The sequence below is a fragment of the Oenanthe melanoleuca genome, chromosome 6 (assembly GCF_029582105.1).
Source record: "Oenanthe melanoleuca isolate GR-GAL-2019-014 chromosome 6, OMel1.0, whole genome shotgun sequence".
Lineage (NCBI taxonomy): Eukaryota > Metazoa > Chordata > Aves > Passeriformes > Muscicapidae > Oenanthe > Oenanthe melanoleuca.
Window position 1 is genome coordinate 6,864,470 of NC_079340.1, and position 27,860 is coordinate 6,892,329.

At 41.2% G+C, this 27,860-nt stretch overlaps 1 protein-coding gene across 3 annotated transcripts in view; it reads left to right on the top strand.

The window, feature by feature from the left end:
- ANK3 (ankyrin 3) overlaps positions 1-27,860 on the top strand; it is a 308,301-nt gene that overhangs the window by 273,687 nt on the left and 6,754 nt on the right. For 2 of the 3 annotated variants that reach the window (XM_056494940.1, XM_056494941.1), the window contains 5 exons: positions 8,864-8,938; positions 9,768-9,899; positions 10,911-11,054; positions 13,706-14,378; positions 16,271-16,646. In XM_056494940.1, coding sequence (XP_056350915.1) covers positions 8,864-8,938; positions 9,768-9,899; positions 10,911-11,054; positions 13,706-14,378; positions 16,271-16,646 — 1,400 coding nt within the window. Of the gene's footprint in view, positions 1-539; positions 8,226-8,863; positions 8,939-9,767; positions 9,900-10,910; positions 11,055-13,705; positions 14,379-16,270; positions 16,647-27,860 lie in introns of all 3 variants that reach the window. The other variant, XM_056494942.1, reaches the window with a different exon arrangement.

A 27,860-nucleotide genomic window follows, 5' to 3' on the forward strand; every position in this document is an offset into this window, starting at 1 on the left:
GATTTTAGATACATAATGTCATTTTACACAAGTTTATATTTTTGTATAGGTTCAAATCTGAACAGAACAACAATAGAAATTATTAAATGGATAATTCTAATAGTTGCACAAAGCAGAGACATACCTAAACAGGCAAAATAAAGGTGATATGAGTATTTCAGAAGTAGCACATCAGAAAGTCAATAGGAAGTAAGAGAAGAAATGTTGATGTGGCTTTATTTTTACCATATGGATTCCTTTTGTGTGTTTTCTGTTCTCCATTGTTTGCAGATTTGGTTGCTATGTGCTTTCTGTCTTTCATTTCATGTTGCTTTTTGGTTTGGACCAGTTATCAGTATATGGCTAGTTCCTAATTTTTTTCTTTTCCTTTTTCTTAAATCTTCTTTTGCCTCCTTCATCCCAACTCATGCAAACAATTGTACTTACTTTTTTGTAATATTACAACGTTTACTGACCAATTTTCCTCTCTGGTCTCTCTGTTTTTCAACCATTTTTGTTGATTTTTATGTTTGATTTTAATTTAACAATTTAAGAAACAGTTGAACGGAGTGCAGGAGCAACAAGATCCCTACCTGCTACTTACTCATACAAGCCATTCTTTTCAACACGGCCATATCAGTCATGGACAACAGCTCCAATTACAGTGCCTGGGCAAACCAAATCAGGCTTCACTTCCTTATCAAGCTCTTCCTCTAACACTCCTACAGCTTCCCCATTAAAATCAATATGGTCTGTTTCTTCTACTTCTCCAATCAAATCCACATTAGGAGCTTCTACCACATCTTCAGTTAAATCTGTTAGTGATGTAGCATCTCCGATTAGATCGTTTCGGACAATCTCTTCACCAATAAAAACTGTGGTCTCGCAGCCTCCCTACAACATGCAGGTTACTTCAGGCTCTTTCATCAGAGCTCCCGCAGTCACAGAAGCTGCCAGTCTCAAAGGGCTGGCCTCCACTACCACATTCCCCTCTCGGACATCTCCAGTGACTACAGCAGGATCTCTCTTGGAGAGATCATCCATAACCATGACGCCTCCAGCATCCCCCAAATCCAACATTAACATGTACTCTTCGAGCTTGCCACTTAAATCGGTCATCACATCAGCATCTTCACTTTTATCGTCCCCTCTAAAGTCAGTGGTGTCACCTGCTAAGTCAGCAGTTGATGCTGTTTCATCCACTAAAGTCATGATGGCCTCGTCACTCTCGTCGCCAGCAAAACATGTAGCTGGGCACACAGATGTACCATTGCTTAATGGGTCTGTGTCACCTCTGAAATACCCATCTCCTGCCAACTTAATAAATGGATCCAAAGCTGCAGGTGTTTTTCAAGACAAGATCTCTGCAGCTGCACATTCTGCAACTTGTGCTGCTAACGCAGTTGCTGACACGGCTGAGAGAGTGTTTTCAACAGCTACAACAATGTCATTTTCTCCACTCAGGTCATTTGTGTCTTCAGCACCATCAGCTTACCAGTCAATGAGAACTCCTCCTGCAGGTGCTTTGTACACAGCCCTTGGGTCAATATCTGCAACTACCTCATCAGTAACTTCATCAACAATAACAGTGCCAGTATATTCTGTAGTCAATGTTTTGTCTGAACCAGCATTAAAGAAGCTCCCAGAGTCGTCTTCACTTACAAAATCAGCTGCTGCATTACTGTCACCTATTAAAACATTGACTACAGAGGCGCGCACCCAGCCTACCTTTACTCGAACTTCATCTCCAATAAAATCATCCTTGTTTTTAGCACCCTCTGCTCTCAAATTGTCCACACCATCTTCCTTATCCTCCAGCCAGGAGATACTGAAAGATGTTGCTGAAATGAAAGAGGATCTGATAAGAATGACTGCAATATTGCAGACAGATGTCGCAGAGGACAAGCCGTTCCAACCTGACATACCAAAAGAGGGTAGAATTGATGATGAAGAGCCCTTTAAAATTGTTGAGAAAGTAAAAGAGGACTTAGTAAAAGTTAGTGAGATTCTGAAAAAGGATGTGTGTTTAGAAAGTAAAGGGTCGGCTAAAGTATCCAAAAGTGATCAAGGACACCTGTCTGAGGATGACTGGGTAGAGTTCAGTACAGAGGAGATTGATGAAGCGAGACAGCAAGCTTTGACAAGCCCTCCTATATCTGTTCCAGAGAAGGTCCAAATTAAAACAAAAACCATGTCGGAGAAGGATTATAGCTTGTCAAAAGTTATTGATTACTTAGCAAATGATATCGGTAGCAGTTCATTAACAAACATAAAGTACAAGTTTGAAGAGGGGAAAAAAGAAGGTGAAGAGAGACAAAAGCGGATTTTAAAACCAGCCATCGCTTTGCAGGAACATAAACTTAAAATGCCTCCAGCCTCCATGAGGCCTTCAACATCGGAGAAGGAGTTATGTAAAATTGCAGACTCCTTTTTTGGAACAGACACTATTTTAGAGTCTCCAGATGACTTTTCTCAACATGATCAAGATAAAAGTCCCTTGTCTGACAGTGGCTTTGAAACGAGGAGCGAAAAGACACCTTCTGCCCCACAAAGTGCTGAAAGCACAGGGCCAAAACCACTTTTCCATGATGTGCCCATCCCTCCTGTCATTACAGAAACAAGAACTGAAGTAGTTCACGTTATCCGCAGCTACGAACCATCGTCAGAAGATATTCCAGAGCAGAAGGCAGAGGAGCTACCGGCCTCAAAACCTGCCCCTACTTTTATGGAGCTGGAGCAAAAACCTTCTGGGTCCATTAAAGAGAAGGTTAAAGCTTTTCAGATGAAAGCCAGTGGCAGTGAAGAAGACGACCATAAGTGTGTCCTTAGCAAAGGTGTCCGAGTAAAAGAAGAAACTCATATCACTACAACTACTAGGATGGTTTATCATAAACCTCCATGCACGGAAAGCACCTCTGAAAGAATTGAGGAAACAATGTCAGTCCATGACATAATGAAAGCCTTTCAGTCTGGACGTGACCCTTCCAAAGAACTGGCAGGTCTGTTTGAACATAAATCATCAGTAACATCCGATGTTAGCAAGTCTGCTGAAACTTCACCACAACATGCAGAGAAGGACAGCAAAATGAAACCCAAACTGGAGCGAATAATAGAGGTCCATATTGAACAAGGTAATCAGGCTGAACCTACTGAAGTCATTATTAGAGAAACAAAAAAGCATCCAGAAAAAGAAATGTATGTATATCAGAAAGACTTACCTCGGGGAGATATTAACTTAAAAGAGTTGGAAAAACATGATGCTTTTCCTTGTTCAGACGAACAAGGTCAGCAAGAAGAAGAGGAGCTCACAGCCGAAGAGTCACTTCCTTCTTATCTGGAATCCTCTAGAGTTAACACTCCCGTGTCCCAGGAAGAAGACAGTCGCCCTAGTTCTGCTCAACTCATGTCTGATGACTCTTACAAAACACTGAAGCTTTTGAGTCAGCACTCAATAGAATACCATGATGATGAGTTGTCAGAACTAAGAGGGGAGTCTTACAGGTTTGCTGAGAAAATGCTTCTTTCAGAAAAGCTAGATGTGTCTCATTCTGATACTGAGGAGTCAGTTACTGACCATGCTCTACCCCTTAGTGCAGAGTTACAGGGGACTGATAAACGATACAGAGAAAAAGTAGCTACTGCCCCCAAAAAAGAGATTCTCTCCAAAATCTATAAAGATGTATCTGAAAATGGTGTAGGTAAAATGTCTAAGGAGGATCATTATGATAAAGTGACAGTGTTACACTACACTGGAGATGTTAGTAGTCACAAACATGCAATGTGGATGCGCTTTACTGAGGACAGATTAGACAGAGGTAGAGAAAAGTTGATGTATGAAGACAGGGTGGACAGGACTGTTAAAGAGGCAGAAGAAAAACTGACTGAAGTATCCCAGTTTTTTCGGGATAAAACAGAGAAGTTGAATGATGAGCTACAGTCTCCAGAGAAAAAGCAGCATAAAAAAAATGGCAAGGAAATGCATTCTAGCCAGAGCTCTGCCAGCAGCAGCCCTGAGAAAGTTCTGCTCTCTGAATTGCCATCGTCTGGGGATGAATGGAGTAAGGTGAAGCAGTATGCTCATGATGGGAAGTGCTTTCCCAAGGTGGATGAAAGAAAAGCATCCAGTTTGCCCAGCAGTCCTGAAAAAAGGATATACGTGCAACCTGCAGAGGACTCTAAACAAACTATGGAACACAAAGGAAGTGCTCAGCAGAGTGGAGTATCTGAGACTGGATTTCAGCTGAAGCAATCAAAGCTCAGTTCCATTAGGCTTAAATTTGAACAAGGTATAAGTCCCAGAAGTAAGGACATAACTCAAGAAGAAAAAAAGCTGGATGGTCAGTCCAAAATTCCAGTAAAAAAATTGCAAGAAAGTAAGTTACCAGTGTACCAGTCCTATTCAAGAGAGAAACACGCAAAGCAAGTAGAGGTCATTGATGGGAGCACAGCTTTACAGAAAGAGGTGAAAATACAGCAAGACCTTGCTCCAGGTAAAGGGAAAGCTGTGGAAGACTTCCATGCTTCAGACGCACAAAAACAAAGAACTGAGATGAGGAAAGGCGTGCCAGAATGCTTTTCAGAACCACGGGCGAAAGACCTGGCATATGGCTCAGATTCAACTATGAAGGGACACTGGGACAAAAAAATCTATAGGACATGGGAAAGTCCTGGAACTTCTAACCATAAAACACAGAAGGAAAAGCTTTCACATGTGCTGGTTCCAGATACAGTAAAAGAAAACCATGTTGATCATGCTGAATCTAAAACTGACAGAAAAACTGAATTTATCACTGTGACAGAGCACAAAGTGGCCTCAAATGGAATTCATTCGGAAGAAGTGAAGGAACTGACTGTAAAATCCCCCTCAAAAAGGGTTTTATATAGAGAATTTGTTGTCAGGGAGGGGGAACGTAATGGTGAAGTGGCTGATAAAATATCCAAAAGGAAAGAAGAAATTGCTGTGTCCCATATTCCAGTCAGAATTGTTGAGGAGAAGAGAGCCATGCTTGATGGTGTCTATGAACTTTCAGCTAAAGTATCCCAATCAGCTGTGATTCAGGAGAAAGTTGAAAGACAGATTGATTATGTGGAAGATGAAAAGATAAAGCATTCAGAAATCAGAAAAGTTACCAAGCAGCAGAGCTCAATAGGTCTAAGTCCTCCTGCTGAGGAAACAGAGCTATCCCCTAGCAAATCACCAGATTCTTTAGAATGTAGCCCAGGAAAGGAATTTCCTTCAAGTGACATAGTTGACCCCAGTGCCAGTGGTTACTTGGATAAAGTTGCACCGCTAGTAAGCACTGATGGAGTAAAAGAAATTAAGACCTTACCTGTTTATGTCAGTTTTGTCCAAGTAGGAAAGCAGTATGAGAAAGAGGTGCAACAAGGAAGTGTTAAAAAAATTGTCAGTCAGGAAAGTAAGACAGTACAAGAGACAAGGGGGACATTTTACACAGCTAGACAGCAAAAACAACTTCCTTCTCCACAAGGTAGTCCAGAAGATGACACACTAGAACAAGTGTCCTTTATAGACAGCTCTGGTAAAAGCCCTTTAACACCAGAAACACCGAGTTCAGAGGAAGTGAGTTACGAGTTTACATCTAAAACACCTGACTCACTAATAGCTTATATCCCAGGCAAGCCCAGCCCAATACCTGAGGTATCTGAGGAGTCAGAGGAGGAAGCAGAGGCTAAGTCAACATCTGTGAAGCAGGCAGAGGTTGAGGAACCACAGATTGACAAAACATTACCGAATCTTATAAATAAGGACTCTAACAAAAGGCCCAAAGGTAACAGAGTTGCCTATATTGAATTCCCTCCTCCTCCGCCACTGGATGCAGATCAAGGAGAGTCAGAAAAAAAGTCTCATTATTCCACTGAGAGTGAAATGGAGATGACTGAAGTGAACTTGCAAGATGAACATGACAAGTGCCAACTGGCTGAACCTGTCATCAGAGTACAGCCACCTTCTCCTGTGCCACCAGGAGCAGATGTCAGTGACTCCAGTGATGATGAATCCCTCTATCAACCTGTTCCACTTAAAAAGTATACGTTCAAACTGAAAGAGCTGGAAGATGACCAGAAAGAAACCTCAAAACCCAGAGCCCCTGAAAAGATTGAGAAACAGAAAGAGTTAGGACATCCCACTTCTGGGAAACCTAATGAGTTTGAGACTGGGCTTGATTCACCCCAGAATGATGTAGTGCCAAATGGGAGTAACAATGACCAGTCTGTCACAGAGTGTTCCATAGCAACCACTGCAGAATTCTCCCATGATACCGATGCAACAGAGATTGACTCTCTTGACGGTTATGATTTGCAAGATGAAGATGATGGTTTAACTGAGAGTGATTCTAAACTTGCAGGTCCGGCAGTTGAAACCAAAAAGGACGTATGGACTACAGAAGGCATTCTAAAGCAGACTGATCGCTGCTTTAGCCAGAGTAAGCTTGAAGTCATTGAGGAGGAAGGCAAGGTAGGCCCTGAAGAAGACAAGACACCTTCAAAAGGTCCATCTTCTGACAAAACTGGAGATAAGAGCGATAAGAAGTCAGGGGCACAGTTTTTCTCTTTGGAAGGCAGACACCCTGACAGGACTGTATTTCCTGACTCATATTTCAGTTACAAAGTAGATGAAGAATTTGCAACACCTTTCAAAACTGTGGCCACCAAGAGTCTAGATTTTGACCCATGGTCCAATAACCGAGGTGACGATGAAGTGTTTGAGACTAAATCGAGGGATGATGAGGCTAAGCCATTTGGTCTGGCAGTGGAAGACAGATCTCAAGCAACAACACCTGACACAACACCAGCCAGAACTCCAACAGATGAGAGTACGCCAACTAGCGAGCCCAACCCCTTCCCATTTCATGAGGGGAAGATGTTTGAGATGACTCGCAGTGGTGCAATTGACATGAGCAAGAGGGATTTTGTTGAAGAAAGACTCCAATTTTTTCAGATTGGTGAGCATACTTCTGAAGGGAAGTCAGGGGACAAGGGGGAAGGGGATAAAAGTACAGTCACTGCCATCACACAGCCACAGGCAGGGGACAGCACTGTAGAAACAAACCTAGAGAGACCGGTAGAAACAACAGCAGTTGAAAATAAGCCCGGCATCCAGGCCAGTGGAGATTGCATGGAGCAAACACTTGGTAGTAACTCACTGGAGAAATCATCGGCAGCAGTAAACGCTTCCAAAGTTGATCCCAAATTGCGCACACCAATTAAAATGGGAATTTCTGCTTCCACCATGACTCTGAAGAAAGATGGCCCTGGCGAAATGACAGATAAGATAGAAGCTGTGATGTCAAGTGGTGAGGGATTAGAAAATGAAACTGTAGCAGTGATTGCGAGTTCAGCTTCTAGCCAGACGAGCTGTAGGCAAACAGAAAACACTGATTTTCCAAAAGATAATTTTAATAACAACAACAATTTGGATTCATCTGCTGTCCCTACAGATGATATTACCTGTAATGTATTGCTAAAAGAACATTTGGAACCGAAATGTTCCCTCCAGAAAGCTAATCAAGCGAAAAGCCCTTCAGGAAAAGGTACAGGGACAACACAAGGACACAGAGTAAGAGATAAGCAAAAACCACATGGAGAGCAGCAAAAGTCAACACAGTTGGTAGGAGCTAGAGGAAAATCAAAGCTTCCTGTAAAGGCCAGCTCAGTAAAACAAGTCCTTTCACAAAATACTCACCAAAGCAATACAGGGAGTAAAGCAAAAGAGGCAAGTAAGCCTGACAAAGCAAAACAAAATAATTCTTCTCCATGTCTAGAAGCAAGGTCTAGGATTCCTGTAAAAAACACACATAGGAGTAATCTAGCTAGAAGACCTCCAGCCCTGCCAAAACAAGAGCAGGTAGAGAAAGAAAAGCCAAAACAACTTCCTTCTAAATTACCAGTAAAGGTAAGATCTACCTCCGTCACCATGACAACAGTTAAAGTAAAGAAAAATCAGCTTAGGGAGGTATGTAAACATTCTATTGAATATTTTAAGGGAATTAGTGGTGAGACATTAAAGCTTGTGGATCGTCTTTCTGATGAAGAGAAAAAGATGCAGTCAGAGGTCTCTGATGATGAAGAAGACAGTACATCAAGGAACACATCCTTATCAGAAGCTACTCAAGTTTACCAGCCTTCCATTACACCGAAGTCTGCTAGAGACATGAGAACAGAGGCAGCATCTATAAAATCAAAGATTGAAAAGGCCGACAGTGAGAGGAGGAGGAGTAAGAGGACTGGTGAGAATGAAGGCAGTCAGGTTTCTGGAGCTCTCATGGCTCACCTCGTGGAGATCAAGCCTAGTTTGTAAAACTTTCAACTTGTTGATCCTAGTGCATGAACTGTTGTGATTGCCTGTGGAGTGACTTAACTGTAGTTTTCATTCTGTCATTGTCATCCGTATGTGCTGTCTTATTCTCTTTTTTCTTCCTTCAAACAAATTCTGTACTGTAGAAAGCTAGTGAAGCATGCCAAAGACATTCATGTAACTCAGAAATTCATGTAACTCAGAAACTGAAAGATGTCTTTTGTGACAGTATATTTGTTCTGTCAAAGTAGAGAAAATAGAAAATAATCTGGCCTTGGCGGTTTTCACCAGTAATTGAACAACTTGTCTACAGTCTAACAGCTAGATTGCCAGCATGTTTGGTTTCATTACACAACATCATGTAGTTTTACATTTTGGCTTTACACAGGTGAAAATCTAAAAGCTGTGAAAAAATTTTGGTTTGTAGGTTATGAGGTCACACAACCATTCTAGTAAACAATATAAACACTGTCAACTTAGTCAATTAAAGCTATTTTTTATAATAAACTATTATCCGGTATTGTGGTTTTCTGTGCAAAACCTTTTTAATTGAGAAATTGTAAATCACAGGTCCACAGAGTCCATGTGAACGGACAGATATAAGGATGGCAATTGTAGCTGATCACCTAGGACTTAGCTGGACAGGTAAGATTTTCTGCTTTAATTTTGAAATCAGTCTTTTCTATTGCATTTTTAGGTATTCTTTTAGCAAAAGACACAGCAAAACTGCATCAGGCTCTCCCAAATTCACAGCCAAGCCAGCTTCCCAAAACGTGCAATGTATTGCTGGGCAAAGATGCCTATTAGGAAATTATTCCTTTATCCTTCAATAAATCAAGGAGGAACTCAGAGAAAATAGCTGAATGGCTTTCCTCTCCAGATGCTCTCCCAAGGAGCTGAGAGGCTCTACCTGCCTGGGCTCAGGGCTGCCTCTGGGGTATTTGCTGTCCCTGGACAGCAGTTTCCCCCAAACCCTGGTTGCAGGAGCTCAGCAACCAGGCAAGTTGGTGCTGGAAGCTCTGCCCACGTGTAGCCCCCTATGTTGGTGGGCAGAGCTGCTCTTCCTGGGCTCACAGCTGCAGCAGCCAGCTCTGCCAGGGCTCAGATGATGACAGCACCAGTGCTGAGCTGCACAGGGTGCTCCAGGGGGAAATAAAGAGAATATATAAATCAGCAGTGATGACGCAATCTCCAGGGAGGGCTTTTTCATCATGTTTAAGTGCCTTACTGAGTATAAGTATAATCGCTCCCAGAGATGATTGAAATTCAAAATGATCTTAGGAAATTGAAGTATGGGGATATAATGTCACATTCATTGTTACCTGTAAAGTTTATGTCAGGCAGTTTTGTTGATATCTCTGTGACCTATGAAAGTTAGTATTTTTAAGCTTGACAAGACAGTTGAGGGATTTGTGCTTTCTTTGGTGTTTTTGGGTTTGTTTTCTTTTCTTGCTTGCTTTTTTTGTCTTTATAGAACTGGCAAGAGAACTGAATTTTTCTGTGGATGAAATAAATCAAATCCGAGTAGAAAACCCTAATTCTCTTATTGCTCAAAGCTTCATGTTATTAAAAAAATGGGTTACCAGAGATGGGAAAAATGCTACAAGTAAGTTCAAATAGTTACTTTTGTTTTTTATGAGTTATAGCCCATTTCATCTGTTGCCAAGTTGAAGAAAACATTATTAATTTTTTTCACAAACCATCAATGAAAAATGAAGTTTCAGTTACATTTTTACCAGGAGTCAGAAATATGTCATATTTATTCAGTATATATGCAGAAGGAAATGATCTCTTATCCACATCCATAATTGATGGGACAAGTGATAAACTCGAACTCCAGTAAAGAAAATAATAGGGAAAACTTTCCAATAGCAAGGAATGTGAAACACAGAAATGACTGCCTGGAAAATTTAGGTAGTCTAACAGTATTGTAGGTCATAGGAAAAGACTAAAATTCTTACTATGAGAAGTGATGGAGACATTGATTCTGTGCTGATAATTATGGACTTATCTGTATGTTTCACTTGAATTGCTCAAACTGAAAGAGAGGGGTTGATTTTTGTATGGTGTCAGTGGTGTTCGTTACCCTTCTCTGATCCACAAACTCCTACACATCATTTGAATCTCCTCTGATCTCTTTCACTGTAAAAGTAATTTCCAGTATTGCTGTGTTCTCACAACAGGATTATTGTAAATGAGATTTCATTATCTACTGCATGAGTAGCCTTATACGCATTATTACCTGACTGCCTGTTCTGTTGTTCCTCAAAACAGAATGTAAAAAGGATTTTTACTCTCCCTTTACGCTCCAGTAAAAGTATATTTTTTATCAGTAGCAAGTAAATATGTTCTTTAGGAACTCTCCAACCTTATTCTTTGTACCTTTTGTGTTGTAATATAATTATACTTGGAGAAAGTGTAGACTCTTAATAGATGTGTACCTTGAATAAGTAGGCAGCTGAATGACTGCTCAGACAAATGCTGAGGTTTGCTAGAACCAAAGGCATTGGGACATGGCAGCAGTTTGTAAGTAATGCAATGTGAATGTGACTGAGAAAAATGATCACACAGTTCTGCAATGCTGAACCTTTTTCTGATGTGTTTTATTTTTTTTCAGCTGATGCCTTAACTTCTGTATTGACAAAAATTAATCGAATAGATATCGTGACCCTGTTGGAAGGACCAATATTTGATTATGGAAATATTTCAGGCACCAGAAGTTTTGCAGATGAAAATAACGTATTTCATGATCCCATTGATGGTAATTGAATTCTGTAGTCATTTTTAATTCAGTGACATGTCCAATATTATTGTATAAACTAGACTTTAAAGAAAGATTGTAAGTTATACAGGAACAATAATTTTAAATGTGTAAAGGGGTTTTCCTGTCCTAAAGCATGATACTATAGAATCATAGAATATCCCTGAGCTGATAAGGACCTATGACTAGATCCTGGCCCTGCACAGGACAGCCTCAAGAATCAGACCCTGTACCTCAGAGCGTTGTCCAAACGCATCTTGAACTCTGGCAGGCTTGGTGCTGTGACTTCTCTGTTGCAGAGCTTGACCACCTTCTGAGTGAAAAACCTCTTCCTTGTATCCATCCTAAACCTCCCCTGTCATAGCTCCCTGCTGACTCATGTTCAACTTCCCGTCAACCCCAAGGGCCCCCCAGGTCCTTTTTGGCATGGCTGCTCTCCAGCCTGTGCACACAGCCAGGGTTGCCCTGTGCCAGGTGCTGAATCCAGCACTTGTCTTTGTTAAACTTATGTGGTTGGTGATTGCCCAGCCCTCCCTGCCTTGGAAGTGTCCACAGCTGGTCCCAATTTCCTATCATCAGCAAACTTCCTTAGTATACCTTCAAGTCCTGCATCATTTATGGGGATATGTAGGTTGCACATTAATGCCTCAAACAATAAGCACAAAATCCCACAAATATGTGTGTCTAGTAAACGCTGGTTCCCACCAGCCTCAGTGTCAGTTGACAAGACCAAGCTTTTCTCCTGCAACAGTTGTCCCTTGAGGCTTGCCCATCTCTATTTTTTTTGTACTTGGTATTTAATGCTTGACAGTTTACCTGGAAATATGTGTATTCTTTGGCTTCCTGTCTAGATATGTAGTGGTAGTTTCTACAATGGCAGTAGAAAAAGAAGAGAATGTTCTATTAGTGTATGAGTGAATATCTTTTTTAGTCTGCTAATGGGTAAAGTTGTGTAATAATTTTCTCATGGAAGCTGTATCAACTTAAAGCAGAACTGTGCAGGTTAAATTTGAGTCAGATTAAAAGCAAAAATGAAATTCTCCTTGTAAAACAAAATTTCCATAGAAGTGCTTATTATTTATCAGTATGTTGAAGATGCTAAATGTTGACTTTTTTTTGTTTCAAATGTTAGATAAGAGGCACTGGATTGTTACTTTGATTTTATTCACTTTCATTACAAATAGCTCCTCAAATAAGATTTTTTTTTTTTTTTGTAAGTAACATTTCCTTTGGTTTTTGTAATTTGCTCAATTATGCTTTGGCTTTCTCTGTATTTTAGTAAGATTTTTTTTTGCTCTTCAGAACATATGAGCTCAGTGTACCTCCATTATTGGGCAGTATTGCTGGTCATTGAATCATTGCACTACAGAAATAGTTTTCTGTTGACATTTTAAGAAAGTTGCTCTTGAAATGTTGCGTGAACCTTTTAATAGTAGCATCAATATTTTATGAAAAAAGCGCTTCTCTGCAGTTGCTTTCTGTCTCTCCTCTTCTCTGAACCTTCCTGAAGCTTTCTTTCCTCACCAAGACCAGACCACCTTTGCCTTTCTTTCGGCTGGTTCAGGAAACAAACTCCCAAGCCCGCTGATGCACCTCCTCTTGCAGGCAGCACAATGTCCAGTTAACCCCACAGCATGTGTTTTTCCCTTCATTAGGTTGCCCAATGCAAACTTAAGGTTTTGTTGCCATTTTTTATGTGTATATTCAGTTTAATCCTTTTGTATGTTTTCTTTTTTTCAATGTTTTCATCAATTTTTCTTTTCTCTTTATTTGATCAGTGTATCTGATTGTACCAATGTCACCAAGATCACCTCAGTCTTCAAGATCACCAAAATCTCCTTACTCACCACAGTCCTCTCACCCATATAACTTCACTGTACCTGAAATATTCATATAGCTCTCCCTTGATGTATTTTTGTTCTTTTATCCCTTTGTTAACTTCCTTGCTTTAGTTTTTTTTATCCTGCTGTGTATTTAGATCTACTATCTTTTAGTATCCTCATTCAGATCCATTTCTGTTCTTCATTCTTCAGCTAGTCCATTCTTGTACTCTGTGGTTAAATTGGAGGTATATGTTAGTAAAACTGTATTTCTGGTATGGTGTATTTTAATATAAAGGCATATTAAAAATTTGGACCTGTTTTAGAAAGAATACCTACTGAGAAAAATGTGGCTGTCCTATGTTATGATGTACTGCTGTCTTTAAAATCTGTTAACTAAACTTCAAAATTTAAAAAATAAATAAATAAAAACTTGGAAATAAAGATTTACACAATATGGCTGCAAGAGATTGTCTTGTATGTAAAGGGACAACCACCCTTGTCCACATTTGATTTATTGCATGCCCATAAGACAATCTGCTATAGCTTGAAAATGTTTAAAATAACTGCACAAGCAATTGCTGACTGTACAGACTATTAAAAAAATAGTCAGAAGTAATTGGCTTCATTGTAATGTTGACTGGCAGTACTCGTTCTTTGTTCCTTCTCTTTAGGACAAAGTAACAAAATCTATCAGAACTGCATTGGTTCTTATACACCTGCACCTCCTCATATGTTTCATGCTTTATGTAACCCATGAATCATTTGGCATTTGCTTATTTGTTGCTCCATGCTTCATCCCAGTCAGTCCAAATGTGCTGTCTTCCTTAGGTTATCCCTCCATTCAAGTGGAACTGGAAACTCCCACTGGGTTGCGCTTTGTGCCGCCCACCCCTTTCCACCAGGATGATTTCCTTAGCGACACCTCTAGCCTAGAGTCACCCCTTAGAACTCCCAGTAGACTGAGTGACGTGTTAGTGACCTCCCAGGGACTCGTAGATGGTACAGCAGCAGCACCGCCAGTGGTGACTGAAGAGGACACTTCACTGGATGACAGCAGAATTGATTTCTCAGTGCCTAGAGAAGGAACACCTAAAGATATTTCCATAGGCGAGAGCCAGTTGGAGGAAGTGGACCTTAAAGATTTTCCTCGGTATCTCGGTAGTTATGGCGGGATATCCAGAGATGCTAAACAAAGGCAGAGCGAAGAGACTAGTGAAAGAGGAGTGAGGACTGAACAGCCCGAGAAAGAAAAGTCTGGTACTGATGAGGAGATGACGGCAGAAAAGTTTAAGTCTCTGTTTGAGGACATTCATCTGGAAGAAGGAGCTGAGTCTGAGGAGATGACGCAAGGAAGAGTGTGGTCATTTCTTAAAGGTGTTCAACAAGCAGAACGCGAAATGTCTTCAATTACAGGTTGGCAGCCTGACTCCTCCAGCGTCTCCGAGGCACCGGCGTCAGGACGCAGGATAGGCGGCAGCCTGCTGGATCGCCTGGACGAGAGGTGAGCACCCAGTGTTGCAATGTGTGTGTCAGCAGGCTTCCCACGCTGCCCTGCCACCAGCAGCACTGCAGAGGCTGTTGTTCCCTACTCCGTGAGAACATGTCTACACACTCCTATACACATTTAAAATAAAAACTTGATTGGGCCTCAGATATATTTTTCAAGTTTCATTCTCAATATAGGCATTTGAGAAGTATTTCATATTATCTTGAGCAGGTAATACTTCTTTTCACATTCTCTACCTTGTGTATTTCTATTTATAATTCATCTCAGTGGTGCATAGATATAGCTGGAATCAAGAACATTATCTGAAACCAGGATACTACATTACTGTTATTTTTGAGCACCTTTATGGCAGTCATCATTTCCATTTGCTTCTCTTTGTCTTCCCTCAGATAATTGTTACTTTTTCCATAAGCCAATTTTTGAATTGTCACTTTTTATAACTCTTACTTCAAGCATGTTATGTCATGCTAATATACTAGACTTTAAAAGATGAGTTACGAGGCACGAGAAGGTAAGAATGGTGATACCAAACCCGTCTAGTCCTGTCTGTTGTCTCCCAGCAGTGACTGCAGAGGAAGGAGAATGGATGTATGTGCTGTTTTCGCCCTGCACTCTCCCAGGCTCCACTTGTCTTTGACATAATGAATGACCTGCTGAGAGGGATGCTATCTATATATTTATCCTCAGTGCATTTCTCTTGTAAGAGCTTTTGCAGCCTGCCCTTGGACCTCCTTAAGCTTTCAACATTGACAATATCTGTTGTCCTGTTCAGCCCTCCTGGCAAGGAGTTCCTGCGCTCACTAATTGAAGGAGCCAGGTCTGCAGGAGCTGTAAATCAGCATAGAGTGATTATCTGCACAGTGATCATCTGTCTGTCAGCAGTTTGCATTCTTTGCATCCTTGACTCAAGATGTTTTAAGGTTCAAGGTTTCATTAGATACTCTATCAAATCCAGTGGGAATTTGGTCATTGATTTCAGCAAATTCATTGCCTTTCAATACTGTTAAGCACTTGAGCTACTACTGATGTGATTCCTGTTATTAAGCAAGTGTTGTTATTCTGCATTTTATATTGTGTTAAATTAGTAAACTTGATCACTTCTGGAAGTAAAAGAACTTCCTTAAGAAGATACCAATTTCTAGCTAGATTAATTCACTTTGCTATCTTTTATAAGAGTTTTGCCAGCGAACAACTGGCATATTTTCATATGTCAGCATTACACAGTCATAGTGTTTAAAAGAAAGTTAGCAAAAATACAAAGGAAAGAAAACCTCTTTATTAGAAATGCAGGTGAAAACACTCTGTAGATAAGCTAAGGAAAAATTCTGGCCAGCTTTCTATCTTTTAGTAACCTTCCGTGCCTTTGGCTCTGCATATTATTGAGGCTCTGCAGTATCTAAGGACTTGCAGATAACCATATTTTTTAAAAGGCAAGACCTATCTAGATTACAGATACTGTACTTTGGGGGAAAAATAACTGGTAATTTCATGGTAACAGATATTTTCATCACCTCTTTGATTAGAGAGTAGTTTAAAAATTAGTGCCTCAAGGCTTTAGCTCATGATTATACAAGAGAACTGGTAGGTTTTGCGTATTTTTTTTCTCTTTTACTTCCCCTCCACCAAGTGGAAGGAGATTAACATAAAACATTTTGCCTTGTTTCTGGTGTCCACCATACTTTCATTGCTTCTGAAATGAGGCCGTGATGCAGAAGGCAAGGTTATTAAATAGATAGATGTCTGCAATTGGAGTCTAAAATTTTACTTTTCTCTATGTGAAATATATGGGCTCAGACTGAAGGCTCAGTAAGAGTCTTGGTGCTTTGCCCTTGTGCCTGTGATTTAAGCCCTGAACAGCTGTCTATTCCTTTCTCTTTTTCTTGTAGTTCGGACCAATGCCGAGATTCTGTTACCTCATATGTCAAAGGAGAAACAGGGAAGCCAGAAACAAATGGAAGCCTATCTGAGTCCACATCAGAGACAAAAACTAAATCCTACATCCAGGAAGCTTTAAATGATGTGGGAAAACACAGTGACAAAGAAGCCCTGAAAACAAAGTCTCAGATCTCAACTGTTACTGATGAGCAAACATCATCAACAGCATATCAGAAATCTTTGGAAGAGACCAGCAAGCCAACAACAGAAGGCAGCAAAACATCTGTGCCTGTCAGTGTGAAGAAGATGGGCTGGAGTACTTCTGAGGATGGCAAGCCAAGAACAAGCATCCAAGAGGAGGAGGGAGCAGTAATGTCTGAACAGAAGGTACAGTATGTCCTGTAATAATTAAAAGTGTGAGGAGTTCCTGTTGCTTGACATATTGGTTGGCAAATTTTTTTTTTGTATGACTTGTAATGTTGTTTGTGACAGGGTTAGGTTTGGTTTTTTTGTGCTTTTTTTTTAATCCTTCTCTATGTCTTTTCAGTTTATTACTGAATTGGAAAAAATGGCAGCTACTGGAAATTTTTATTTGTGTTGTGAATAGAAAGGGGTGGAGTCAGAATAGGCAGGGGAGCCAAGAAGGGCTGCATAATCCCTTCCCTGCCTGGCCCTGAGCCCTGGAAGAGGTTAGAGCAGTTTCTGGGAGCCCAGTCCCACATCACTGGGGAACAACCCCTTCCCTGCCATGACATACCACCAATGCAAACACTGCCAAACAGCTCAGCTGTCCTCCATCTGTTTCCACTAAAATGTTGCCACTGGTTTCCCACTCTTCCTGTGACACTGAAGCAAATTATAGGAGCAAAGAAATAAAGGGACCCTTCAGGCTCTGTCCTGCTCTTTGTCCCCAAAACTTCCTTGATTTTTTTTACTCTGTTAATTTTCAGAAAAACAAGTTTTGGGTGATATTTAATCTCCTCCTTATATTTGTGGTTTGTTTTTTTTTTTTTTTTTTTTTTTTTTTTTTTCATATTTATCCCAACTTCAGAGTCCATCCAGCCAAGACAAATCAAAAATGCTGCCAAGGGGCTCCCCTTCCTTTCTACCTTACCTGACTCTTACACCTTTAACTGTAGAACCCCAGTTATAAGTTGCTTTATGAAAATTAGGATTTTGATAGCTTTCTCATTTGCTTCTGTTTATTTACCAGAAGCTCAGAAGGAAAGTTGACTCAAAAAATGGCTTGTAGCCCAGTAGCTGCGTGCACCTCACACCCCAGCAGTGGGAGGATCACCACAGAACAGACCTCAGGGCCAGCAGGGAACCAGGCTGGAAAGGGGAATTGCAGAGTTTCATCTACACTCCTCTCTCTGCTGAGATTGTCTTTTCTTGTGTGCAATACAGGAGGAGATTATAACTTTTGGAAGCAAAATATTTCAGTAGAATTGTTTCTACATTATATAGATTTTTTTTTTTTATTGTAGCATAATAAAAATGCTGGCTGTGGTGGGCTGCAGTAAACATTCAAGTTTAAATTAGTTCGCTTTAACCTATTCTTTCGATTATACAACCAAGAATTCTTTTATTAGATGATAATGTAATCAGTTTCAGCAGTTATGAAGCATATGATTGTTATTATCTTGTTATCAGTTCGTGACACAGTAAGATCTTTCCTAATGTTTGCTAATTACTGGAATACCTAAAAATGTAAGTAAAGAGCCTTCACCTCTGCAAAGGCAGTTAAAGGCAGATGGCAGCATTTCTCAGTATTTGTAGGCTTTGGGGCAGACCTCAGTCTGGTGGTGCCATGCTCTGATTAAATGCAGGAGTGAGTGTAGATGCACGCTGTAGCTGAGGGTGTACTGACATGCTGCATTTCCCCCTCTGCATTCCCATCAGTGGGAAGAGAAGTTGTCACCCACTTTCGTGTGCTCTTTACCATTGGATATCCCATCTGGATTGAGAACAATAAGCAAGTGCTTTTCTTAGGCCTGCTGTCTGCACTACTTTGCTTTATTGGTAAAGGCTGATAATTGTATCCACTAAATAACAAGTCTTTTTATGGGCATGATCTTCGAATAAACTGGTATCAAAAAATAATGTCATTTCAAAATGTGAGTCTCTCACAAAGCCTGAATGGGTAAGAAACAAGCATCTGTTAGAATGACAAGAAGTGCTTCTATTATCTTGTTGATATTTCTTCAATAATGCCTTCTAATCTAATTTGAATTCAGTAAGTTTCATTACTAATGCAGTCCAATTCATGGTTAGACACTTCATGTGCTGTCATGAAAACAGAAAGAAAATTTCAACTGCAGTCTTTCTGCAAGGCATTCTTCAGAAATGCTCTATAAAGAGAAAAGTATGGAAGAAACAGATTTACTTCTGTGGAGAGAAAGTGAGAACAAACTAAAACTACTTGGCAAAGCAAGATATTTTTATCTGTGATCTATTTGGAAAGAACCAGGAAGCAATAGTCACACACCTGCAGGAGAAGGGCTGCAGCAGTGTTTTGGCACAGAGTTTGCACCAGGAGATAAACTCAGACCATTGATAGTGGTATGACGCCTGGTGACGTGGATGAAACAAATCCTTGGCCTCATCCCAAGTCCACATAAACATTCACAAAAGCATTGCAGTAATTGTGTAAGTTGTATAATTCTCTACAAATGCTCGAGCATCAGTTTCCAGTGATCTTTTTAAATGAGAAGAACACAATGCAATTGCTATGTTATTCCAAAAAGGATGGTGTCCAGCACATGGTCAAGGTGACTCTCAGTGTCAGAATTCCATCACAAATAAACCACTTAAAGCTGTTTATTAAAAATAACTCTTCCTCTAAAGCTTTCGTGCCCTCTGGAAATCTTCTGCTTTCTTGTTACTTCTTCAGGAGAGGATTGTTTTATAATTTTTTATAACTATATTTGACTAGTGCCAGAGGACTGCAGATGAATTCTTTCATCCTGCTCTAAATGCTTTTTGTTATATAGTTCTTTTTCTCCTCCACCCACTTATGCCCACTCTTATTTTGCACATAATTTCTGAGAATTGCTTCTTGTTTAAGACATCTTGGGACAGATTCAGAAAGAGAAATAGATACGCAGTTCACAATATCAATTATCCATGATTTTAAAAGTAGTTTTGGGACTATCTTTGAATAAAACATAGAGGAAATTTTCAAATTCCTCTGTTCAGGAAAGGGTTGGTTCAGCCAAATATCAAGGGAGAAGGGTCTCTGCCCTGCTCTGTCACACACAGAGGTGGGAAGCCCTTTGTCAGGCACTTGCACACAGAGCTGCTCAGCCTTAAAGCTGAGCTCCTTGGGTTTTGGAGGGGGAAACACCGGGGCTGGCAGAGGGTGCCAGGACAGAGTAAACACCTGTATGTCCCTGTGATACTTGTCAGCACCAGGCTGAGACCAGCACCAGGCCTTGCCCCCTAAACTGAGCTCTAAAGGCTCCCTTCATGAGAAAATGCAGAATGATTGCGCTTCACACCGCAGTTTTGCCACTCATAAAATCAGATAAATACTGAGCAGGAAAGCCATTTACATGGAGAAGTTCTTCAGAAGTCCTTTTTGTAACGTTCTATGTGGAGGTGCTCCACTGTATCTTTCTCTGTGACTGTCTTCTTATTTTTTTCATTAGCAAATTCACTTCCCATTCCTTGTGAATCCATAAAACTTGTTTGAAAGAATAATTTTAGGAGAAAAAAATTCAATTCATTATGACAAGGTTTAGGGGTTTTTTTACATAAAATTTAAAAAATTACGTAAGGTTTTGAAATTCCACAGGTCAGATGCATTCCAAATACCATTTTCTGAGACTTGAGAGTTGCTGAGATATTCCATAGCTGGTGTAATTATCAGGTTACAACATGCCAAGGAGCAAAAATGCCTCCTCCCATCATGTACTTTAGCAGTGAAACTGCGGGTCATTATGTGCATAACAGAGACAGGGAAAACACTGTCCATGATAACCTCTGTTTTCTTCTCCTAGTCCTGATCAGCATGTTCTGTCTTTCAAACATGCTGTTCAAATGTACTAAAACTGCATTTATTAGGAATGTAGTGACAGTGACAGTGAGATTGAGAGTGATTCAAGCTCAGAGGAAGAGCAGAGAATTACTACAAGAGTTTACCGACGGCGATTGATTCTGAAGGTACTTTGTGATTTGCCTTTTTGAGGAGGCATTGGCATGAATGGGTTTGGTCTGCTGTGTCAGAATGTCAGTTTTGGCATACTGGAGCCCCTGTGGCAGTGTGCTTTCCATTGCCAATATGGATTTATAACCCAGTGCTAGGTTGCCTTTCCTTGCTTTAACACAGATTTATGGGTGTCTTCTGTTGGAAAAAAACTGTGCTGCATGGAGTGCTGTTCCTTCACTGCCACTGTTGTGCATGGCATCTTAAAGACTGCAGCTAGATGTAGCATGTTGGTCTTCTGTAGAGCAAATATGAACCACCGAGAAAGATGGGTAACAATCTTTCCTTTTTTTTTTTTTTTTTCCATTGTCAGTAAAAAATTCTGAGTTACGAGTTAAACGTTTGGAATATATGGATGGAATATAGGAAAGTATGAGGCACATACTCTGGTTGAAATTTGTGGTCCTAAGTGCTTAATGTATTCTGGAAAACTTTCTGACTACAGCAGATGATCCTGATTTTAAATCTACCAAAGTTAATAAAAGTCCTTGCATTGCCTTCAGTAGACTCTATTTGGTATATTTATTTGCTGATGGCCTTTACTTACAGCACAATATACTATATATACTGATAACAATGGTATAACCATAGAAGTAATTGTATTTGCCCTTATAATATTTTTTGTGTTGTCATACAGTATGACGTTATTTTCCTGCAGCATAGAGCATGAGAAAATAATTCTCTGTCATAAACAATTATGTAATTCCTCAGTAACTTACAGGATTTATTAGATTCTTATTAGAAAATAATGTAGTCAAGCCCTGAAAAAAGCCAGCAGGGCACCTTAGTGCTATTACAGCACTAGTACAGTTTGCCTAAGCTGTAACTGCTACTTTAGGATTAAATTGTGACATTTCAATTGCACATATCTATATCACTGTTGCTGGCATGCTTTGTGAAGAGGAGTCTGTACACCACAAAAGGCACTGCACCTTTTCTGTAATGTGGGTGGCAGATAGGCTGCTCTGCACAGCTGCCAAACAGTTCAAGGTGCAGAAGCTTTTGAAATAGGAAGAGTGACTTTTCTGGCTGCCTTCACCATGAATTCCTTCAGTACACCCATCGTGCTTCTCTTTGGGACAAGAAAGGAATGGCAAAACTGAGCTCAGCAGAAGTGAATGTTATGTCTGATCCCCCACCTCCCCAAGAAGAACCTGCTGCCTTCCCTGGAAGGCCCTGGGCCTGTCAGGGTATAACCCTTCCTCAGTAATTCCCCCTGCAGATAAGCTGTCACTGCTCAGGCTTAGGAATGTGGTTTCTGTTTTCAAACGGGGCAGGCAGCCTGTGGGCGATCACAGCCCCTCCAATGCTGCAGGAGCCTCTGGTAACACACAAAGTGTAAGCGTGCTGCAGATTCAAAGACTGCATAGTTGGCCTGTGGATAAGGGCCCCCACCCAGTTTATGTCTGAACTATTTTGGTGTCCGCTGGTTTGCAGTCAGGAAACGTTGGAGTAGAAAAGAGGAAAGCATGTCAAAGGCAGCTTTCTCTTGCTCTCTCTCTTACAGCCCCTGTGTTTAGAGAAAGGCACAGAAAATTGGTTTTAAATATGGTGGTATAATTTGGGGTAGAACTTTTAACAGAGCCATGGTAAAGCAGCCGATTTCGTGTTGGAATTTGCAGCTAGTGCAGATCCAGTGGGAAGGGTGTGCATGGCAAGTGGAGGCGGCTGAACCTGTGCTGTTGGGAACGTGTCTGATGTCAGCTGGATTACAGCTGTACCTGTCTCTTGATTAGAAAATACATGTGATTCTTTGGTTATTTTCTGATCACTTATAGCTTCTTTTTTTATCTCCCACTCTGCATCTTAAGACAAGCTCAAAAGAGAGCAAGAGGCAGTTGGAGAACAACAATCATCAAGCCTTTTAGAGAAAGAATTTGATAGTGGAAGCAGAACAATTTTGATCATGTAAAGTTCAAGAAATGATGGTGTGAAGTGGAAAAATCAAGATTCAACTTTGGTAGGGACCTGGACTTTTTTTGTGCACATTTCCGAGAGCAGAGGTTCACTTTGAGTGAACTGAAATCACTGTGAGAGCAGGCACAAGCTGAGGTTCAGCTCCTCGATCAGGGAAGATGTCTCAGGATGTAGTGCTCAGAGGCCTGGAGCAATGCTTACAGCCTATGGAGGGAAAATAACTCACACTGCTGCCTCAGTGCCTGGAAAAGTGGATGTTGTGCCTGACCCCACGGCCAGATTACGTCCAGCAGCAGTGGGCAGGGAATGAGGCTGTGCTTGGAGCCTCTACTGAGCAGCACTGCATGTGGGAACTGTGTTGTTTTACTGCAGCCCTTATTAATAGGATCATAGAATGACTTGGGTTGGAAGGGACATTAAAGATTGTCCAATTCTAACCCTGTGCCATGGGCAGGGACACTTACCAGTAGACCAGGGTGCTCAGAGCCTCATCCAGCCTGACCTTGAACATTCCATGGATGGGTCATCCACAGCTTCTCTGGGCAACCTGTGGCAGTGTCTCACCATCCTCACAGTAAAGAATTATTTCCTAATTCTAATTGCTCTTCCTAGTATTCATTACTGCCTGCATGTTACATTTAAAGCAGCAGAGGTACTCACACAGCCTGCAGGCATATGATTTGCTGGCACCAAAACCTTGAGGATAAATTGAGTCCTGTGGAAAAAAGGCTTTGCCATGTGCCTCCACAGGTACAGTCAGAGCTGAATTGCTTCATTACCTTTGCTCTTCTTTCCCAACTTGTTTTTCCTTTCCGTGACATTCTGCAGTATTGCTAACACTACTGCTTCTGTTTAACTCTACCTTAGTTGTCTGTCCTGGCCCAAATATGGGGAAAGACTTTTCTCTCCCACGGAGGTGTTTTCCCAGCAGTCCAAGAGCTGAATCCTATCAAGTGCTCAGTGCTCTAGAGCACATTCCCATGGGATTTTGCACTTCATAGGGCTGAGCCCATAAAACCAGACAAGCAAGGACTGATGCCCATTTCCACATGTAATAGGATCATATTCTAACCTCAAGGTAGTGCAGATGTTTTTGTTTTTCTTCCTTTCCCCTCTTGTGTTCACATGGTGGATTGATGGGATCAGGCATTGCAAAAGAAGTGGGTTTATGGTAGTGCAGGAATGCGAGCAATTAGCACACAAGGGGAAAATAAGAGTGCTTGCCACAATGTGGACATTCAAAGCCTGATCCAAAGCTCCTGTTATTCAGCCATGACAGGAACCAGTGTCCAATTTTTCATGCTTTTTCAGAGGTTGTTAAATCTTCCATGGATACAAATTTTTGGCTAAATCTGATTTAGTAAGATTCTTGCCAAAAGGTTTATGGTAGAATGTAATGGAAAGTAAAATATATTTCTAAGCAGTGGTTATTCAAATCTGATGTAATTTAGTATCTTGCACTTTTGCTATTTCTTGCCAATTTTTATTTTATCCTTTCCATGCATTTTGCCCGTGAAATGCACCATTACTGATCATGGAGGGTTTGGTTCAGCCTGCACAGGAGAAATGGCCTGAGCAGCAGTTATTCAAAGCTAGAGCCAGCAGCACCATGGTCTTGCTATTCAGGGGAAGCTTATTTATGGAAAATGAAATGCTGCCATCCTGTAGGTGATAAGAATTAAGTGCCTGTGCTCTGTGTGAGGCAAATGGGAAGCATTTCCTTTTGTGTACTCAGCTAGGCTCAGCATCTCCACTGCAGTCTCTGGCTGGCTGGGAGAGCTGCAGGTAAGTGCCCTCTCCCTGTCCTGCCCCATGAGAGTTGGAGCTGCCAGCCTCATAGATAACATGGAGTAAATCAAACCCAGACTACAAGTGCTGTTTGAGGTGTGTTTGTCACGTGCTCCTCCATACCACAAGCACCAGACCTATGCCCCAGCTCCCAGTAGTGGACTATACTCAGTCCCATTTGCAGCACCATTTGCTCTCTAGTCTCCCTATTTTGCCTGTTGTTTTGTTGGGATTTTTCTCCCTCTCCCATGGCTTTAGCAATACACCTGCAAACAAGCAACTACAGCATGAGTACAGACAGAGAGTTTTGGCATCTGATTAACAAGGTCTCCCTGAGTAGGCAGAACTGACTAATGAAAATGACCTTAATGAAAGATGTTTGTTTCTCCTGCCACTACCACAGAGGCTTGAGACCCCAAGGAGATTGAGGCACAGCTGCTGTTCATGCATTACAAGAATGTGATCTCGAGACTGAAGGGATTATGTCCTGATGCTGGCTTAGGCCAGTGAGGGAAGAGGTCTGAGCACTCTGTGTAGCTTTTGTTCCCATTGCGACATTGCCTCTGGTCTTAGACAAAATTAAATATTTAGGATCTTTCCATCTTGCTTATTTCCGCCTGCTTTTAAATTCCTTTTTATCCATGTGAGTGAGATGCATCCAGCTGCACCTTTTTTTCTCCACTTTAGAACAAGACTAGATGTATAGGAGGAATAAAAGGGACTATTATCCCTCTAGCAGCAAAACAAACATGAAAGAAAACCAGAGCTCTGACAAATCTACAGTGAACTTTGGCACAACACTGCAGCACTGACTGTATAAGTCCATTTATCTGAAGGTCTTTGGGAACACCCATAATCTGCAAATAACTGTTAAGAAAACCAGTGGAGCTGGCAGAAGACTTTGAAGAAACTGCTCTTTGCTTCTCCTGCTCTGGAGTGCAACAGAGAGAGGATACCAGCTGGTTTTGGCAGGACTACACTCCAGCGAGCAGGGTGACATTAAAGCACTTTGCTTTGCAAAGCTTCCTGGCATGTTCTGGGGCTGAGGCTTGCAGACTGCAGCCTTTGTATGCTTTAGTCCCAGGGATATAACTGGGCTTCCAGTAATCACAGTATTAAAATTTTCCCTGCCTTTCTAAAGCTTTTGGACAGTGATTTTGACTGGTCAAGGGTAAAATGAAGCCCACATAAGTATGATGCAGCGGAAAGAATTATATTCTTTAGCTGTGATGCAGATGCACCAGCTTAGTGTTTCAAAACAGCTTTTGTTGACAAAGGTCATCTAGTGTGCCATTCTAACCCAGTGCTGGTTTGAGCTGTTACAACTAAAATTGCCAGTGGGTAGGTTTTTTTCTCCTAGCAAATATCCGTCTTTATAACTGCATAGGATTAGAAAAGTCAGTAAATCAGATCTACCTCCTGCCAGTTGTGATCCCTCCTGCAATTTGTTTAACTACCCACCAGCAAGAGAATTGTGAAAGCTGGATTTCATGTGCACTGACTGCTGAGTATTTACAGCATTTATCCTTAAATTGTGCTTAAAGGAGCATGTAGCTAATTAAAACCCAAGATTCACCACACCTTTAAAACTGCATTTTCTTTCAGGAGACATCTTTCAGTGCAGCAGTACACTTTTCATTTCCATTGAAGCTGAACACAGTAATTCTCACTAGGTTGTTTTAAGGGATGACCTTGCTCATCGCTGCAGTAAGGAGTCAAAGAACCAAGTACATCTAAGTGGTGTTGCTGTGCCAAGAAGTTTGGTGACCTTGCTGCTGGCGGTGTTGTTTTATTTCTGGTTTTCATGGATTTTGTTGTAGTGGCTTTGGAGATCTTACTCATGAGAGGGGATCTTTCCATACCTCTGTGCTCCATGGGATATCTGTGCCAGGGTTCTGTCCTGCCCCTTGGGGTACTGTGTGGAGCCCACTGAGGAGTCTCTGAACCCACACATGGAAGGCCAGGAAAGAAACTGTGCAGCTAGTTCCCCATCTGCTCTGCATCTGATTAAAGTGTGAAGTCTCCAGAACCATCTTTCCCCCTCCCGTGTCTTTGTGAGTAGGAAAACCCACAGGTTTCGGTTCCCAAACCCTGTACCCAGTCTCTGTCCCTCGTTTCTGCCGCCTCCCTCGTGGGAAAGGAAGCAGCCGGCTGCTGCTGGGGCCCCGCTCCCCGCAGGGACCAGCCTCGCGCTTCCCTCCTCCTGCACAGAGCCTGCTGCGTGCTTAGGCAGGTGTGTCGCTTCTTCTTCTGGGGAATGAATTTTTCAGGCTCCATCTGAAGGCTTCAGTAGCTGTTTGTTCTGCTGTGCTTTTGTAGGGACACCAATGTTCCCTGGTCCGGGTACCTCAGCTAGGTGTGTCTCAGGCACAGGACCTCATCCATATGTCCCGATGCAGTGGAATCCACCTGGCTGTGGAGCCTGTCCTTCTCTTGGCAATGCTTTCTGAAACACCAAAGCTCAGCAAGTTTGCTGACAGTCTGTGAGAGCCTAGGGAAAAAGATGTCTGAAATGGTTCCACTGCTTAATTATCAAGTGGTGACTTCAGTACAGCTTTCAATGGGAACCAGCAGAAATTCTGTACATGTGAAGAACGACAAGCATAGCCAGGGGCTCTGCTCTGCAGTACTCCACCCTGGTTCCCGCCTGCTGCCATTCTCCACAGGTGAGGAAAATGGAAAACCTTGGCTAGAAAAGACCTCAAATGGCTTGTAAACAAAAAGAAGAGTTTGTTTTGCTTAGAGCTTAGAAATAGTCTACAATCCCAATGTTACAATGTGCATCTTGAAAAAGCTGCTGTACATCTTGAAAAAACTGTGTTAGTAGGGAAAACAGTTTTTAAAAATTGCACAGGGCATCACTATGTTTGTCTATTATAAAGGAGGGCCAGGAGCTTATGTAGACAACTATGTAGCATGCAGACCACAGTAAATAGAAACTTTATTTCCCCTGTGCTGTTCAGTACACCGAAGCATTATGAAAGCTGTAATAGTCTCCTTTCAAATATTATTTTGTAATTAATATTGTTATAATGTATTTTATAAAGTGTTTTCTTTCTGCTTCCTCTCTCTTGTATTAATTTTTCCATAGTGGGTTGAGGATGAGGGGAGAGGAAAAGTTTTAAGGATTTTTTTGTTTGTCTGGGTTATTAATTTACAAATCGAAATTTTTCATATGTAGGCCAACTACATTATCATTATGTTTGCCTTACTTATATGAAATATATAAGCACAGACAATGGATATTTTTGAAGCATCAAAAGTAGTGCTTGCTTCAGCACCCACATTTGGAAATATGACTTTATGAGGTAAAGTTAACAAAGTTCTTTTGGAACATAAGTTCATGACTACCAGCTAGGCTCAGATGCTAAAGTAATGTCATTTATTTATGATTTTAGCAATAATTCCTTTAAGTGGAATTAAGTCACTGGCATAGCAGCTAGGAAACCGCTTTTACATTTATTTACACTGGTCCTATAAATTGCTGGTACAACAAGAAGTGATGGCTGGAGTACTGCTGATCTCAGTAAGTCATGGACTGGGCTGCTGAGGCTCCTCAGCATGGTGGCACCATGCCAGGCAAAGTGTCACATAAGGTAACTTCCTTCGTTTTACAAGTGCTGAGAAGTCCTGTCTGTCTTCTGTGTTTGTGTTTAAGGCCTTGTGTTTAGCAAGCTATAGGCAGAGCT